This window comes from Populus trichocarpa, chromosome 9 (genome assembly GCF_000002775.5).
Source record: "Populus trichocarpa isolate Nisqually-1 chromosome 9, P.trichocarpa_v4.1, whole genome shotgun sequence".
NCBI classification, from domain to species: Eukaryota; Viridiplantae; Streptophyta; class Magnoliopsida; order Malpighiales; family Salicaceae; genus Populus; species Populus trichocarpa.
Genome location: NC_037293.2, coordinates 10,598,973 through 10,614,602, shown reverse-complemented (window position 1 = coordinate 10,614,602; position 15,630 = coordinate 10,598,973). Strand labels below are relative to the sequence as shown.

General features: G+C 36.5%; 3 protein-coding genes across 6 annotated transcripts; 1 reads left to right on the top strand and 2 right to left on the bottom strand.

Moving 5' to 3' along the window:
* Positions 1-1,071: 1,071 nt before the first annotated feature.
* LOC7494266 (translocon-associated protein subunit alpha) lies at positions 1,072-5,197 on the bottom strand. Its single transcript, XM_002313703.4, has 8 exons — positions 4,957-5,197; positions 4,210-4,374; positions 4,058-4,108; positions 3,787-3,875; positions 2,514-2,591; positions 2,200-2,403; positions 1,744-1,815; positions 1,072-1,540 (listed from the first exon to the last, which is right to left on the bottom strand). Exons 1-8 carry the CDS (start codon positions 5,015-5,017, stop codon positions 1,490-1,492), a joined length of 771 nt encoding a protein of 256 aa, XP_002313739.2. The 5' UTR covers positions 5,018-5,197; the 3' UTR covers positions 1,072-1,489.
* A 941-nt stretch (positions 5,198-6,138) lies between these two features.
* LOC7472150 (protein XAP5 CIRCADIAN TIMEKEEPER) lies at positions 6,139-9,730 on the bottom strand. The gene is made up of 12 exons (XM_052455574.1): positions 9,463-9,730; positions 9,266-9,331; positions 9,080-9,144; positions 8,883-8,995; positions 8,137-8,215; positions 7,925-8,001; positions 7,778-7,839; positions 7,516-7,647; positions 7,358-7,411; positions 6,847-6,912; positions 6,643-6,717; positions 6,139-6,442 (listed from the first exon to the last, which is right to left on the bottom strand). Exons 1-12 carry the CDS (start codon positions 9,631-9,633, stop codon positions 6,392-6,394), a joined length of 1,011 nt encoding a protein of 336 aa, XP_052311534.1. The 5' UTR covers positions 9,634-9,730; the 3' UTR covers positions 6,139-6,391.
* Positions 9,731-10,017: 287 nt separating this feature from the next.
* Positions 10,018-12,733, top strand: LOC7472151 (transcription factor bHLH121). Of its 4 annotated transcripts, none has more exons than XM_052455596.1 (7): positions 10,019-10,151; positions 10,223-10,311; positions 10,506-10,610; positions 11,183-11,310; positions 11,392-11,871; positions 11,987-12,171; positions 12,345-12,733. In XM_052455596.1, the coding sequence occupies exons 2-6, from the start codon at positions 10,278-10,280 to the stop codon at positions 12,155-12,157; spliced, it is 918 nt and encodes a 305-aa protein (XP_052311556.1). In that variant the 5' UTR covers positions 10,019-10,151; positions 10,223-10,277; the 3' UTR covers positions 12,158-12,171; positions 12,345-12,733. The 4 variants fall into 4 exon arrangements, with proteins under 4 accessions (XP_052311557.1, XP_052311556.1, XP_052311555.1 ...); XM_052455595.1 differs by having other exon boundaries at positions 10,498-10,610; XM_052455598.1 differs by lacking the exon at positions 10,506-10,610.
* Positions 12,734-15,630: the final 2,897 nt, after the last annotated feature.

The following is a 15,630-nucleotide window of genomic DNA, read 5'->3' as shown; positions in this document are numbered from 1 at the left end:
ACATTATGGCATTGCCATTCTAGCTAACAGAGCTGAAAGCATGGTCATCAAATTCGTTATAAACTTGCTGATTTGGATTCTAACCCGATTCAAATTTGCTTTGAAATCAAATCGATAATTAATCAAGTCTAAACAGATTTTAATTAACTTTGTTGACCTGGTTTAACTTGATCTAGATCTAAAAGTTAGGTTAAACCCCAAAACAACTTAGTTGTCATATTTTTTAACAAACCCGCAACTCCACTTAGATCGGGTCAGACAAATTAAGCCAGATCTCATAACTAGGATTGAAAGCATGCATTGTGAGGCCCTAACATAGTTAAGGTGCCTGTGCGAGGACGATGGGTAAAGGAGTGGAAATTGATATCGTTGGAAAAAGGAGACCTCGTTTCATGGCTGCCCAAGACAAAATAAAATGAAGGAATAAGAGTCAAGGTTCTGTTGGAGAGCTGTGCACTGAGGGCAATTGTAGGACACTCACAATCTTTTAGGGTTGTAAAAGGAAACATTTTTGGGTAAATTCAACTGCCCTGAAATGATATTCGGTATTCCACCTACCTCGGCGGACTAAAAACCATCGATCACAACGTTGTCATCACTCCAATACCCACGTACACAGGCATTTGGGTTGTCAGAACTTCGCCATGAAAGGAGGGCTCTGAACATTTTCACGGGCCACCAGTGTTGAGCGGTCTGGCTAGAATCTTAAAACAGCATGAAATCCCCAAAAGGATAAATATCAACCACTTCTTAAATACTCAACGACCTCCTGCTTGCTTCCTTGGAGCTAGAGAAACAAAAGCATGATCCTTGTATCTCACCTCCAACACTAGAGACCTCACATGGGAAAGGGTAATCAGATACATCACACAGGTACTTCGTCATCATAAATTCTTATGCCTCAAGAGGGGTAACCACTTAAAAACCCCAGAATATCACGGGTTACTTGACTTGTATACAGCTAGCAAGTCCCATGTCACAGTAATAATGAATGCCCCACATGAGTTTTTCAGAAGAATCCTAGCCACTTGATGGTGGATCTTTCGTAGAACCCGTTGGAGAGATCCCACCTTATCAACAACAGATATCGTTAAATAAAAAATCTTACCAGGGACAAATAATTCGAGACAGATAGCATTATTCTATGTTTACATCCCACCTACCTAGGAGTTGGTAAGCATGATTTAAATAGGAAAACTGAGAATGTGATATATATGGAAATTAACTAAGCTCGAGACAACCATGCCATTCCTACCTCGGAGTTAGTTTCTAAAGTTTCAAAAATTCTCCGAAAAAGAGAAAAAGGGAAACAAGAGTCTGCACTTTACTACAGTGCCTAAATTTACTGGGCCTCGGAGTTAGGTCTTCACTGGCCTATATTTCAGAGCTAGTTTAGTTCATGGGCTCTCTTAGAATCTCCAGATGCCTATTACGAGTCACAAGAGTCTGCATTTTACTACAGTGCCTGAAACAGGGTAAGAGCCACTGTTTACTTCTTCTTCTTTGACTTCTGGGACTGTGACTGACTCAATGCTGTTCCCTGAACATTATAACGCCAACTTATCAGTTACACCTAGAATCTCCATAAAAAGATGATACTGCAATTGAAGCTAGGAAATTTTTCCAAAGGAGGAAGGTTGGGGGGAGGGGAACTATTCTGAAAGAGAATATATCAAATAGATTGACATGACAGCGAATCATAGGAAATTTCTTAACGCAAAATTCAAACCTAAAGCCACACACCTGAAGCCATTCATCCACGGAGGCATCTCTGGCCCCAGTTCCAACCTCCACCTTCGCAGCCCTCTTTGATTTCTGACCAAACAAAAGCAGCTAGTTAAGAGAATTTCATGAAGCAAACATATGAAAGTAGCAATATATAAGGGTGCAGGCATACTTGCAATGATATTGACCACAGGTGAGAATCTAATAAGATCCCTGCCTAACAGGTATTTATCCAATCAAATATATTCATCAAATAATTGGTATATTCCAATTACATGTGGAAACTAGAAGATTTCTTCAATGCCAACTTAAATAAAGCATTGTGTGGTCAAGCATCCACCGCTTGCCTTCTCAAAAGTGGTGAAAAATATTCATTAAGAAGATAAATCAACAGATTTATACTAAAGTTACTGTAATAAATTAGCTTATAAGGAAATACGTAAAAATGAAAGTGGCATCATGACTGAAGAGTACCTTAGAAAGGTTCTGAATTTGGCTTTGAAGCCATAGACCAAAGAGGACAAGAAGAGCAATTCCAAGGGTAACAAGAAAAACTGACTCCGTGCTTAGGAAACCAACAGACTGAACTACTTCAATGGTACCGTTGTAGAAGGTGCTTTGGTATGGTTGCTGGTCTATCTCAAAAATGATGGTGCCCACAAGATCGAAACTTCCAGGCTGCACAAAGGGAATAAACATGTAAGTCAAAGAAAGGGGTACATAAAGGATGAAAGATCAAAGTTGATGGTTGGGAAAGAACAAAATTCTTGGAGTGGTGATACATGTACCTGCAAGTACTTGCTGACAGCAAAGATGTATGGGAAAGTAGCCTGAGCAGATGCTGGAATAGTTGCATTGTTGAAGCCCTAAATTAAAACAAAAGAAAGCGAGTGAATAACAAATAGCAAACCCAATGAATTCTATAAAAGACACAAGAAAGCAGTTCCTGATCCAAATGATGAAAAATCCAACAATACAGAAACAATATAAAAAAAATTGGCAATAAGAACTAAAAAAGAAGGGACGGGTAGCCTGACAAAAGCAACCAACAGAGGATCATAGACAATAATATATTGCTAATTTCAAAAAATGATTAAAGAATAAATAAACTAGCCAGACAAAAGTTTTCTATAACTTTGCACTTTGGGTAGGGAATCAACCTGGGAACAGCATTACAAGCAGAGTGTTGCAGGAATAGTCATAAAAAAAGAAGATTTTTCCGCATGATCTACACAGCATATGCACAGTATACAAGAAATAACCTGAAGAGTACGGGTGTGGCTTTCGATAACCTTGACAGAGCCATGAAATACATGACCAATGGTGTAAAGATTCACATGTCTAATCAAACATGTGAAACCCATGAAGAATATTTATTAATCAAGGACCAATGAACATATGTTGAAGTTCCAAGTATTGTTAATCAAGGACCAGAGAATATAAGCACGTTGAAGTTTCAAGTATTTGATCGCACACTTTATAATGTTGGATATTAATTAAGGACCAATTAAAATATGTTGAAGTTTCAAATATTATTAATCAAAGACCAATGAACATAAGTATGTTCAAGTTTAAAGTATTTGATTGCACACTGTCTAATGTTGGATGCTAATTATCATCAAATATAAGACTATATTGAATTTTCAGATGGGGAAGATTTATTTTTATCACCAAAACAGCCAACTCATAGATAATTTAGAACTAGATGTGCAAGTCAAGGGCATCTAAAGTATTGACTTCTTCCCAGAAAATAATGTTATAGATCTTACCAAATCCTACAGTAATATTGGAGCATGTTTGAACTTTGCTATCTACAAGATTTATTGAATGCATGCTTGTAATACATGCAACAAAGTAATAAAAATTATCCTTTATCTACGCAAACCACAATGTCACAACTAGACGGCCAAAGGACAGAAAACACACAAATAATGCAGCACAAAACACTGTACACTGAAGAAAATAAATGAGCTTAATTTCAATACATTCAATTGAAATAATTTATAACACTAAAATTTAACCTGAAATGATATTTGATTTCCAAATGAAATCATACATTACCTGAGCAGATAGATTCTGAACCAGTAGCTTATGATCAAAAGGAAGATGAACACTGGCCCTAATTCCAACGACAGTTATGGGCAACTCCCCTGCATTTCATGCAAGCAAGAAAATAAACTTATCCCAGTGCAAAGAAGCACATAGCATGAAACACACGCACGCACACATTCAAATGATGTATTTTGATCGAGAAGTAGAAGGAGCACGATCAAGAGATATTAGAACAACATCACAATCTCATTATAAAATATGCCAGTAACAGTTAAATTACCATCATTTCTCACTCCAACTAGTAGTTCAGTCTCTTCTCCAGCATTCACCACTGTAATAAATAAATAAACACAGAACACATTCATCTCCCAAATCCATTTAAAAATCAACAATTATCTTCACAGATGAAAGCGATATCAATAAAGCTCTTACAACGTGCACTGTTTTTTGGGAAAACACACACTACATCAACCCCTAGAGCTTGGCTAAAATTCTCATCACCAAAATCCTGTGCGTTCTCCCCGACAATCCCAAGATCACTGACTTCTTCCACAGTCCCTGCGACTTCAGCATCTGAATCTGACTGACTCCTAGCAACTATACAAACAGCAAAAGAAAAAAAAATCAAAACAAAAACAGGCTAGATTGACAAACACGTGTGGATTAAAATCCAAAGCAACAAAAAATCCCATTCAATCCAATTCCAGCGAAACCTGACATAAATTTCTATTACTTATTAGCTATGGAAAGTGCATTTTTCTCACTTTCATTCAACCGAAAATAATCAAGGCAGGTCCAATTTTGCATTCAGAAAGCAGCACAACCACCTCTGACAACTTTTCTCAAACTTTTTAATCAACAAAGCAAAAAATCAAGTCAAACTTCACTAAGAAAGCAAATCTAATAAAAAAATAAATCAATAACGACGAGCTACAACAGAAACCTAAGAAAACGGGCGCCTGCATTACAATCGAAATGTCAATAAAATCAGATAGATCTCAATTCAATAGATCATCGCTATGAAAACGAACCGTTAAGCAGCATGAGAATTCCATTTCAGACAAATAAAATGAAAAAAAAGTGTGAATTCGCAAACAGACCAAAGAAAAACAAGTAAGAGTTTTGCATGTGTGTGGGGCTCTGGATCTAGGAATTGAGAGGAGGAGAAAGTGAGATTACCTTGAAGGAGAGGAGAAACGAGGAGGAGGAGAGCGAAAAAGAAAAACCTGAGATTCTCCATAGTTAACGCCTTGTTTGGATTCTTAGCTTGATTGATTTAAATTATTGCTGGTGTTGTTTTTATTTATTTTCTATTTCAGTATATAGTGTTTCAGCTTGTTTGTTTTTATTGGAACTCAAGCAGCAGAGAACAAACCACCTTGGTTATCGACTCTCTAAGATGATCATGAAATGGGGCGTACCGCGTACGTACTTGTTTCTGATTGATGAATCAATTGAGAATGTGGACATACGCTGTCGTTTCGACGTGTGACATTGCATTTTTACCCCCAGTTTTCTTCTTCGTTTGGATTTTATGCCATATTTGTATAGCCTGGTTTTGTATTTTTTTTCTTTTATTCATAAAATAAAACTAAGAATTATTACCACTTCTACATTACAATTATATAAAAACAGATAGTACACATGTATTTTTCACTAAGAGACAATCGCCCTGTGAAGTTTTTTCTGTATTCTCATACCTTTTTTATGAATATTCAATAAAAATAAAATATCTAATTTTTTTATTGTAAGTTTTTTATATAATTTTCTCAAATCATTGCATATACCATAAAAAATTTTATTTTTTTTATTAAGAGTTAATTTTACAAGTTCTTATATATATACATATAAAACATGATATGAATAAAAAGAAACAGTAAAAAAAACAGGTTTTTACTTGAGAAACTTTTAGCGAAAAATTATAAGAAAGAAACCATTTATCCGATACAATTATATCTTAAAAGTTTTTTGGAAAAAAAAATATTTTTAATATCAAAAACCACCTTTTTATGGCTTAATGAACATCCCTTAATTTATACAATTTTTTTCTACTTTTTAATAAAAAAGAAATTAAAATTGGATAAACACTATCTATTATTTGAGATGAAACCCACAAACTAAATTTTTAATCGCCTGAGATCTGCGTTTTGAAATTTTGAAAGAGACGATCTCTGGTACACACCAGGATCTACTTGGATTTGCCTCTTGTATTGTAATAATGGAAGGAAATTATACCAATCCTAACCCCTTTTTTTAACACAACAACAATCCCAAGTCCTAACGTCATGTTACTGCAATTCTTTATTCTCTCCTTCAAACGAGATTTCAGCCAGCTATTTTTTTACTTCTTCGGAATTCATGGAGCAGGAAAATACTAACCATATTTATGAAAACTAAAAACAATAATAAATTCATGACTACATGTTGCAACTCCACACACTGGCTTCCAAAAATTAAACGAGAACTGCCACAGTGAAGTATTAAATATCTAACTCCAAATCTCAACTTACACAGCAGGTACTAAAGTTCAGCCCAAGAATTTGATAATAACTTCCACTTCTCCTTTCGAAAACAAACTTTGGAAAAATGGCAGCAGCCATGTTAGGCTATCCTATCAATCCCCGTGGATGGTGTAACGCTCCCACTTCTTTGTCGGATCATATATCTGCCACAACCACAAACGAAAATGGTAAGAACTTGAGGTGAAAACTGATCCTTAAACCTGACCCTGGCTCCACCACATTAGTGGCAGCTATCCCACAAACACCGTACAGAATGTGAAACATGAGTGCGGAAACAAAACATGCATACAAGTTATGTGCACATGCGCACAAATATAGAGAGAGAGATAGATGAAGAGAGCACCTCCCATCTCGAAGCAGGAAAGATGTGTTTGTTCTTTTCATACCAGTGCCTCTCAACAACTTTACCAGCATGGGACTGTTCAAGAACAAAGACCAAATAAGCATGGTAGTTTAAGCAAGTATGTTTAGACAACATAATCAGGCGCATTATAAAGGGGGAAATCAATATAGAAACAACAAAAAGATGGTATCAAGAAAGACATACCTCATCCTTCTCTATGGTTGCATCAGCAATTGTTCGCACATCCTCGTGCACGTCAAAGTGGAAGAGCTGGTCAAAGTAAAGGAATAAAACATAATAATTCAAATTAAGTTCGTGAAATAAACTACTTTATAACACTAGACGCAAGCTCGACTTAGCTCAAGCTCTCCAGTTATGAGAAATTATACTAAGAAGAACTGGCAGTTCTTTTTTGAAAGCACCAACAATCTTAGTAAAAGAATCTTGGTTTGCAAGAAAAATGTGATTGGGTAGGCCAGGACCAACGTGCTTGCAGCACTTTCCCTGTTAGGTTTTTGTTAATGAAAAGAACAATTTCCAAAACCAACCATTAACTTAGTTTTTCAATTCTTATACGGTTCAAGTCAATACAAAAATAAGAAGGCAGGGAAAATATCAGTAATCAGATTGTCTAAATAGTCACCATGTCTAATTCTTCATTTTTTTTCTTATTGGCTACTCGATGGATAGTTAGAGAGTGTGAAATTAGCCTTACCGGTCCACTTTTTCCCCTAGCTTTGTTAACGATCAACTCATAGAAACTGTGTTGCTGAAATTCCACAGCCACAAAAAATGTTTTAAATTTGTTAGCATGAATTCAAGATAGCAAGTGCAAAAATTGTAGTTGAAAGTTAAACTTAATAATTATCTCACATGAGGAATGATAAGATCCTCTTTCACATAAAGCAAATTCTCCACAGAAGTAGTCCTAATTTCTCTGAACTCTGGCGCAAGTTGTTGCTGAACTCCCCGAAGAAACTCTCCTATGGCATCACCTTTACGAACCTGAAAGATAAAACAGTAAGCCAACGATGAATTAATAAGAAAAAGGATAAGTAAAACATTTTACCAATACTGAGAAAAAGAAATTGAAAGCATGTCAAAAGATTGAAAAGTAAAGTGAAGTCAAACTAACCTGGATCACTCTTCTATGGCCTGCTCCATCCCAGTAGCTGTAAGTGATTTCAAGGGGCTCATCTGAAACATTAGAGAAAAATGATTTAGCACAAAGTGTGTTTCAATGGATCCATGTTAAATAGAAGAGGTTCAGGAAAATAATTACTTTGAATCTGTTCCTGTTCACGAAGCCACTGTTTCCGCAGCCTTTCACGCTCAGCCTGCTCCTCTGCCTCTCGCTCACTGAAACAGCATCCTCAGCACCCCTAAGTTATATGTTAGTTCCAAGTCCATGCAAAAGCCTTTCAAAGTAGAAGGTGCATGGAGGGACAGGGAGAGGTAGAAAGAGGGAAGGAGGGTGAGGGAAAAATATTACACCTGTCAGGCAAAAAGCTTGTTTCCACAGTGGGATCTTTTCCAAATTTCCCCCGCACTAAATTATTTGGCTCTGAGGTTTCTGCAGACAGCATTGATAAAAGTGAAGTGTTGAGGTTAAAACGTAAAAATTGTAGTACAGTTCCTATTGCTACTGAAAAGAAGGATACAAGTAAAATCAAACAAAGTTCATAGCAGCAGGGCAAAAAAAATTACAAAGTGAGTTCTGCATGGATAAGACAATCCAAATTTCTCACATACACATAAAAAACAATGGCTACTCTACTGCTCCAGAATATTATTATTCATGTTCACTCTTTCTAAAAATAAACACAGGACCACAATTTAAATGCCAGGAGCAAGCACTTTAAACATACACTGTGATTTGATCATGATGAAAATTCAATGTAAGCCTTTTCAACCCATCTAAACAACCTGATTCCTTAACAGCTACCAATAAAATATAAGGTGAACTGTATGCTAAAAGACCGATAATAGGACAATCAACAACCAGTTAGAAAGGCCGATGCAGTACAACTTGACTGCAAATGTCCATTACAGAATTAGAATATGCAGCAGTACAACTTGACTGCAAATGTCCATTACAGAATTAGAATGTGCAGCACTTCGATAGCGGACAATGCTCTAGTCGAAACAAAAGGCATTTTTTACCCAAAAATGAAGCCAACGCAAATCCAGATAATACACAAAGTAAATAGCTTACTACGCCAAATCATGTGATTTCTTACTGTTTTCAACATCCTCTTCGTCACTTCCATTCTCAAAATCATCCGCAAAAGACAACTTAGAACTCCCCTTAATCTTCCTCTTTTTACGCTTCTGCAACTGAAGATCCTCCTCCCTGGCAATACAAACATATCAATCTTCACTGACATTCATATTCAAAACCCAAAAAATAAAACAAAAACGCAGTAATCAAACTCACTCTTTCCGTAGCTTTTCTAGTTTCTCCTTCTCTTCTTCTTCAAACTTGGTCTGAATATTAACCCTCTGTATAAACCCACATCACAACAACAGCAACAACATTTCTCAAGCATCTCAACATTTTCATTAACATTAACAAAAGAGCGAAATTAAAAGGAAAAGAAAAGAAAATAATAAACGTTATTACCTTCTCCACGTACTGTTCTCTTGTAACCAAACCCACAGTTTCCTTCTTAAATGCAGTCTCAAGAATCTAAAAGAACAAATTAAACCCAGATAATCATCAAAACAAACATCATCGCTGTTAACTAACAATTATTCAGCTAGAAATGATTAAAACCCTAAGAAATGAGATTTGTTTTTCAGGAAACCCTAGAAATTTACCTCGGAGGTACTTGACCCGAATTGGAGGAGACCAGGCTGGCCGTTATCGGAGGCAGACTTGGTTTTGAGCTCTTGGATTTTAAGGCGTTCAGCTTCTCTCTGCTTCTGTAACCGCCGTATCCTCACGCCGTCTTGGGCCGTGCCCACGTACCCGTCTCCCATGCCCGACATCTTCGCTTTTCGGGTTCTGTTTCTCAAAATACGGGTTTTTTTTTGGTTGAGAGAGAGTAAGATTAATAAACCGCCAAGCGATTTGGAATTTATTTTACATAGGGAGGTGAGGGTGATATGGTAGGTGGTGGTTTAATGTAGAGTTATACAGGAGTAATTGTTACCGTTTGATCATATGACTTTTGCTTCAGTTAAAGAACCTTTGGTTTCGATTATTTTTTAAAGTACCAAAAGACGACGTGTCGTCTACTCAGACGAACCACGCGTACTGTGTGATCTATTAAAAAAAAACCCTTTGCAATGTCTCATCAGTCAAGCACTCAAGTCGCGGGTTGCTTTTGTGGTCCCCCATCTAACCATTTATTTTGTCAATGCAAAATCCGGTTAGATGTCGAGCCGGGCATGCGGGCTAAAAATACCTGCCCAGGCCTGTCCATTTTCAGTCGGGCCTAGACGGGTAGCACAACCCATGAACAGATCCAGTCAAGTGATTATCATTTAACTCTAATGAGTCTCATGTAAGGTTTATCATAAATTCATAGTACTTTGGAACAGCAGATAAGCTATTGATTATTTGGCGCTCTCTCAGAATCCACTAATGGATCCATTCACCGACTTCAATCCTCCTCCTGCTGTCCCGCGGCATGTGCCGTCGACTCACCCCGACCCGATATCTAGGTACTCTCTAAATAATCTTTATTCCAATTGACGAACTGTTGAAGCTGATTAACTAGGTTTTCTTTATTCAATTTGACGAACTGTTGAAGCTGGTTAACTAGGTTTTGTTTGTTTTTGCTTGTTAATTTTTGCTTAATTGGAATATGTGCAATTGTGTTTTCTTTACTGCATTTTTATTTTTCGTAGCGAGGCAGAGCTTAAAGATAGTGTAGCTGCTAGGAAAATTCAAAAGGCGGACCGTGAAAAATTGAGGAGGGATAGATTGAATGAGCATTTTGTTGAATTGGGGAATACCCTAGGTAAATACTCAATGCTTTTGTATATTGTTCCTATAATTTTAATGAAAGTAACATGTCTTTTTATTACCGGATTTATTAAGTCTGTGAGTAGATTAGACACTTATTTTTGCCAAGATTAGTGATTGGATGGATACTGTATTGATTGATTTTGCAATGTAAGAGTTGCGTTATGTTTCCAAGACTTAGGATGGGTTTGAATTATGCATGTTGATCCCTGTCGATTTGAGCCAGACCCATTTTCTTATACTGTTTTGGAAGAAAGCTACTGATAGCTACAAGTTCTGAATCCTTCGCTTTTATTTACTTGTGTACTAGTTGTTGAATGTATTGCTTGCTTGTATTATGAAGATTGAGGGGTTGAACCTGGCATAGTTGTTCACCTTGCTCGTCTCCTTTTTCTAATGAAAGCAAAATTTGATATTATAGATCACTTAAAGGGTCTTTTAAATTGTAGATAAAATGTTTGTTAATTGGTTTATGATATTGAAGCATCAGATGATTACAATCAGAATGGGTTGTTAGTGGTATGTGGTTGTGTCCGTGTGATCTCCATGTGGTGATTTTGATTACAGATCCTGATAGACCCAAAAATGACAAAGCAACCATTCTAGCTGACACAGTTCAGCTGCTGAAGGATTTGAATTCAAAAGTTGACAAACTCAAGGCTGAGCATGCTGCACTGAGTGAAGAGTCTCGTGAGGTAATCTTTTAATTTCTGTAGTTTTTTAGTCATGATGATGATTGGCATAGTATGCTTAATCTTGCAATGTTTCACTAACAGCTGACGCTAGAAAAAAATGACCTTAGAGAAGAGAAGGCATCTCTTAAATCAGATGTTGAGAATCTTAATATTCAGTGTCAGCAACAGCTCAGGGCTACATACCCATGGGCTGCCATGGATCACTCGGTTATGATGGCCCCACCTTCCTATCCGTTTCCCATGCCAGTGCCAATGCCTCCCGGACCAATTCCAATGCATCCGTCCATGCAGCCATACCCCTTTTATGGAAATCAGAATCCTGCAGTCATTCATAACCCTTGTTCAACTTTTGTTCCATACATAGCCCCTAATACCCTGTTTGATCAGCAGTCCGCCCAGCATGTTTCTTCTCTAGCACAGTCTGCTAGTCGATCCCACGTTTCAGTGAAACAGGATTCAAAGAATAAATCTTCAGGAGAGAGCAAGGTTGAGAAAAGCAAGGATTCTAATGATGTTACCACAGACCTGGAATTGAAGACTCCGGGATCCACATCAGATCAGGTAAATTGCAGCAGCCTTTCAGATTAGTTATGACTTCTGAGAGACACAAGGAATTGGAAACGTCTTAGACTTCATTATAGTAATTGTGTATTAATTAATATAATAATGTTTGCAGGACTTAACTTCAGTACAAAGAAAATCTAAAAAATCCATGGGGAAGGAAAGCAGTGTTACAAAAGAGAGTTCTTCAAGTAGATGTTCTTCTTCTCATAGTGTACAGGATAGTTCATCCAACAGTGTAGTTGGCAACACAAAGGTCGATGATCTAGACAAACGAGAGAATTGATGAGCACCGGGAGAGTTACGTCGTTTCCAACTTCTGCATATTCATCATCCATTTCCATTTGTGATTTATTATATGCAATCTGCTTTCTTCATTATTATTATTTTTTCATTTCACTGCCCTATATACTAGTTTCTAATCCCTTCTGTATCTAATTGTCTCTGTACTGAGTCATTTTTTTTTATTGAAGGCTGGATGCTTACGTTAATTGAAGAAACTTCCAGGGACGGTGGTTGGGATCATGTTTGCCACCTTTTGTTTTTAAGGACAAGAACAGTCCTTAAGTGCGGTTAAAACCAAATGTAAGTGCGAGACCTCATTGATTGTAAGGAAGGCAAGTTTGCATGGTGGTTCATCACCCACGTCTGTATGTAAACGACTGTCATAGGAAATTATTTAATGAAGTGACGTGTGGATATTTAAGGAAGTCAATATTCTGTGTAATGATTCCAGCCCAATTGTACGTACATAGCAAGTAAATAGTTAAGAACAACTTTTTAATGAAGTCCAGTAGGATGAACAATATAATGTAGGGAAGTTTGGATATCGATCTCAATATGCAAAGATATTTGGTTACTACCTCTGTTTTCATCTATTATACGTTTTGTATCGCACTTTTGCAACATTGACCGATTCCTGATGTGATTGTCCTTGGATTTCTGATATTCTTGCATTGTCATATGCACGCCTTTTGGCTTTGAACCAATGGAGTGGAGTGGTGACTAGGGCCTCAGCTAATGTTCTTGGCTTACTTGTATCTGTGATGCTCTAGTATTATAATCTAAGTAAAGGGCATTGGATAAGATGGACTGTCTGGGTTAGGGAGAATTGTAATGACATTTAATTATGGGCGGTGATACAAGCGCAGTGCTGGTGGTGCTGCAATCAGATTGCATGAGCAGACCAGAGACTTGAATGAAGAAAAAGATATTTGGGTTACCCTGTAAAAATCATGAAACACCTGGTTTCAACTCTGCAAAAAATAAATAGCCCCCAAGTACGGGCTAATTCATAGAAAGGAAAGGGTCCAGTAGTTTTCGAGTCGGGATACTGCGTTGCAAACGGGCCCGAGGACCGTAGTCTTTGTCGTCGAGTGCTGAAAAGGACTTCACTGTATGCTCACCTCAAATTTGCTGATATATCCTTACCATTCCCGAGGAGGAGATTTGCTTGTCACTATACTAATATTCGAAGTTTGGAATCCCACCTGGCCCTTTCAGAGATGAAGGTCTCGTACTAAACAAAAATCTGAAGCCCCAAATCTAAAATTGCTTTTATCGAAATTTAAAAATAAAAAATTTTGTTGCAAACTATTTTTTTTAATGTTTTTATAATTGTTTTAATATGATATTGTTAAAAATAAATTTTAAAAATTAAAAAAATATATATTATTTTCATAATTTTCATAAAAAATACTTTAAAAAATAACTTTTACAACCTTGCCAAAAATAATTCTGGTTCCACCATTGTCACTTTTCAAGTGCAATCAGGAGCGGCATATGTTGGCTTGTTAAAGGTTGGTAAGAATTTTTGGCAAAATTATAAATAATGTCTATTAAAATATTTAAGAAGGTTTTTTTTATGTATATATAACAAGTGAGGTCTTGACAATCTTTATTTTGTAATTGGATTCTTTTATTAAATGAGGGTAATTTTCAGTTCATAAAATATAATCAGCAAGTATACATTATCTATTTTTTTATTTTTTTTATTAAACAGAGTACTTGAATCGTTGCCCAAGTGGTTCTTAACCTACGACCGGTTCTGTTTGTTCGTGGTTAGTTGAAGTCGTTGTCTGATATCTATTTACTCAGTGGACCCCTTATCTTATCTTATTCATCTTTAATGTTGGAGAAGAATACACACTGACCGGATTAGATCTTTTTGCCATTAACGTACGGAAAAGAATGCTTGAGCTGAGGGAGTGGTGGGAATGACGCCTGGTTTGATATCTTCCATTTTGTCACTGCCAGTTATTACCAATGCTTGTTTAGGATTCTGTTTTCAGTTTGGACTTCTTTGTCAAGAAATTGCTTGAAGCAGAGACAAAAAAGGAGGCTAATGTGATCTCATTGTCTCAACCGTCACAACTGTTTTTCTTGGATTTCTACTGAAACTTCAACGAGGATAGGCTGGTTTCCCCCTTTTTTCCGCTAACATGACACCTCCAACAAGTGGCAGGACCTTCTTGGATTCCACCGCCCATGCTCGCTGCCACCTGAAATTCTAGTCACTCCTCCATACGATTTTAACCTATCAAGGGAAGGCCTGGTGTTTCCGGGTCCCCTTTACCGTCTCCTGAATTCACCATTCTGCTAGCAACATTTAATAAATATTAAAGGTTAGGTGAGTCACCTACTCAACAACCAACTTCAAAAATACTTTGATATTAGGATTATCTCACAATCTTGTCTCGTACCTCAGTAAGAAAATACTCTCTATCCTCACTATCTATATTTTTGTCTCCAGATAATAACTACAAAGTTTTTTTCAGTCTCGATGTTGAAAAAAACATAACTAAATGATTTTAATAAATTTTAAAATTTAAAATGTTTAGGATCAAGATTGATGTGTTGAAAGTAATTTAATTTATTCTTTATAATTAAAGTTTTTGATGACTTGATATAAAAAATTCAGATAATTGATAATCGATAGCAGGTGATGTCTGATAAGTTAGGTGATTAAGTTACAACAATAGCATGTGGTGCTTGGAAAACCAGGTGACTGAGAGTTGTGGTAATAGCAGATGGTATCTGACAAGTCAGGTGACAAATAGCTAGTACCTTCAAAAAGTATAATTTGATGAATATATGAATTTTTTGATGATAAAGTCGATAACTTTATAGAGAGAGAAAGTGCAATAATATTATAGAGATAGATGCTCTGAAAATACATATGCAGTGGGTAATAAAGAGATTGTAGACATTTGACTTGAATGGTTCATGATATATTTATGGTTCATGATATATTTATGGCTCATGAATCTTATTTTTCATGGGGAAGAAGGGCTAGAGTATTGTTTATTTTTTTATGATATTTTGAGTTGTATTATACTCAAAATAATATGTATTAGATCAATATAAAATATTGAGAGACCTGTGTTGGATTCCGAAAAAATTCATGACGAGTTTTGAGCTTGAGGCGTGCTTCCGAACCTATAACAGTGTTGGGTGCGCTCCTGGCATGGGCTCAACCTCTCAGGCTTTTTGCTTGCTCGAGTCCATACCATCTAGGGAGTTGAGCTTAGGTTGCCACGTTTTAGCTTTTATATTATACTATGGGCTCGAAATATCAAGCCCGAACCAATAATTATTATTAGTAAATCTATTTTAATATAATTTTTTGAATTTATTTTGGAGGATTTTTGTATCCATTTTATTTTATTTTATTTGTATCCATCATATTCAAACTCTTGCATGCATCTATTGAATCTCAAGACTGGCTTAATAAGAGGAAAAAAAAAACCTTAAGACTGG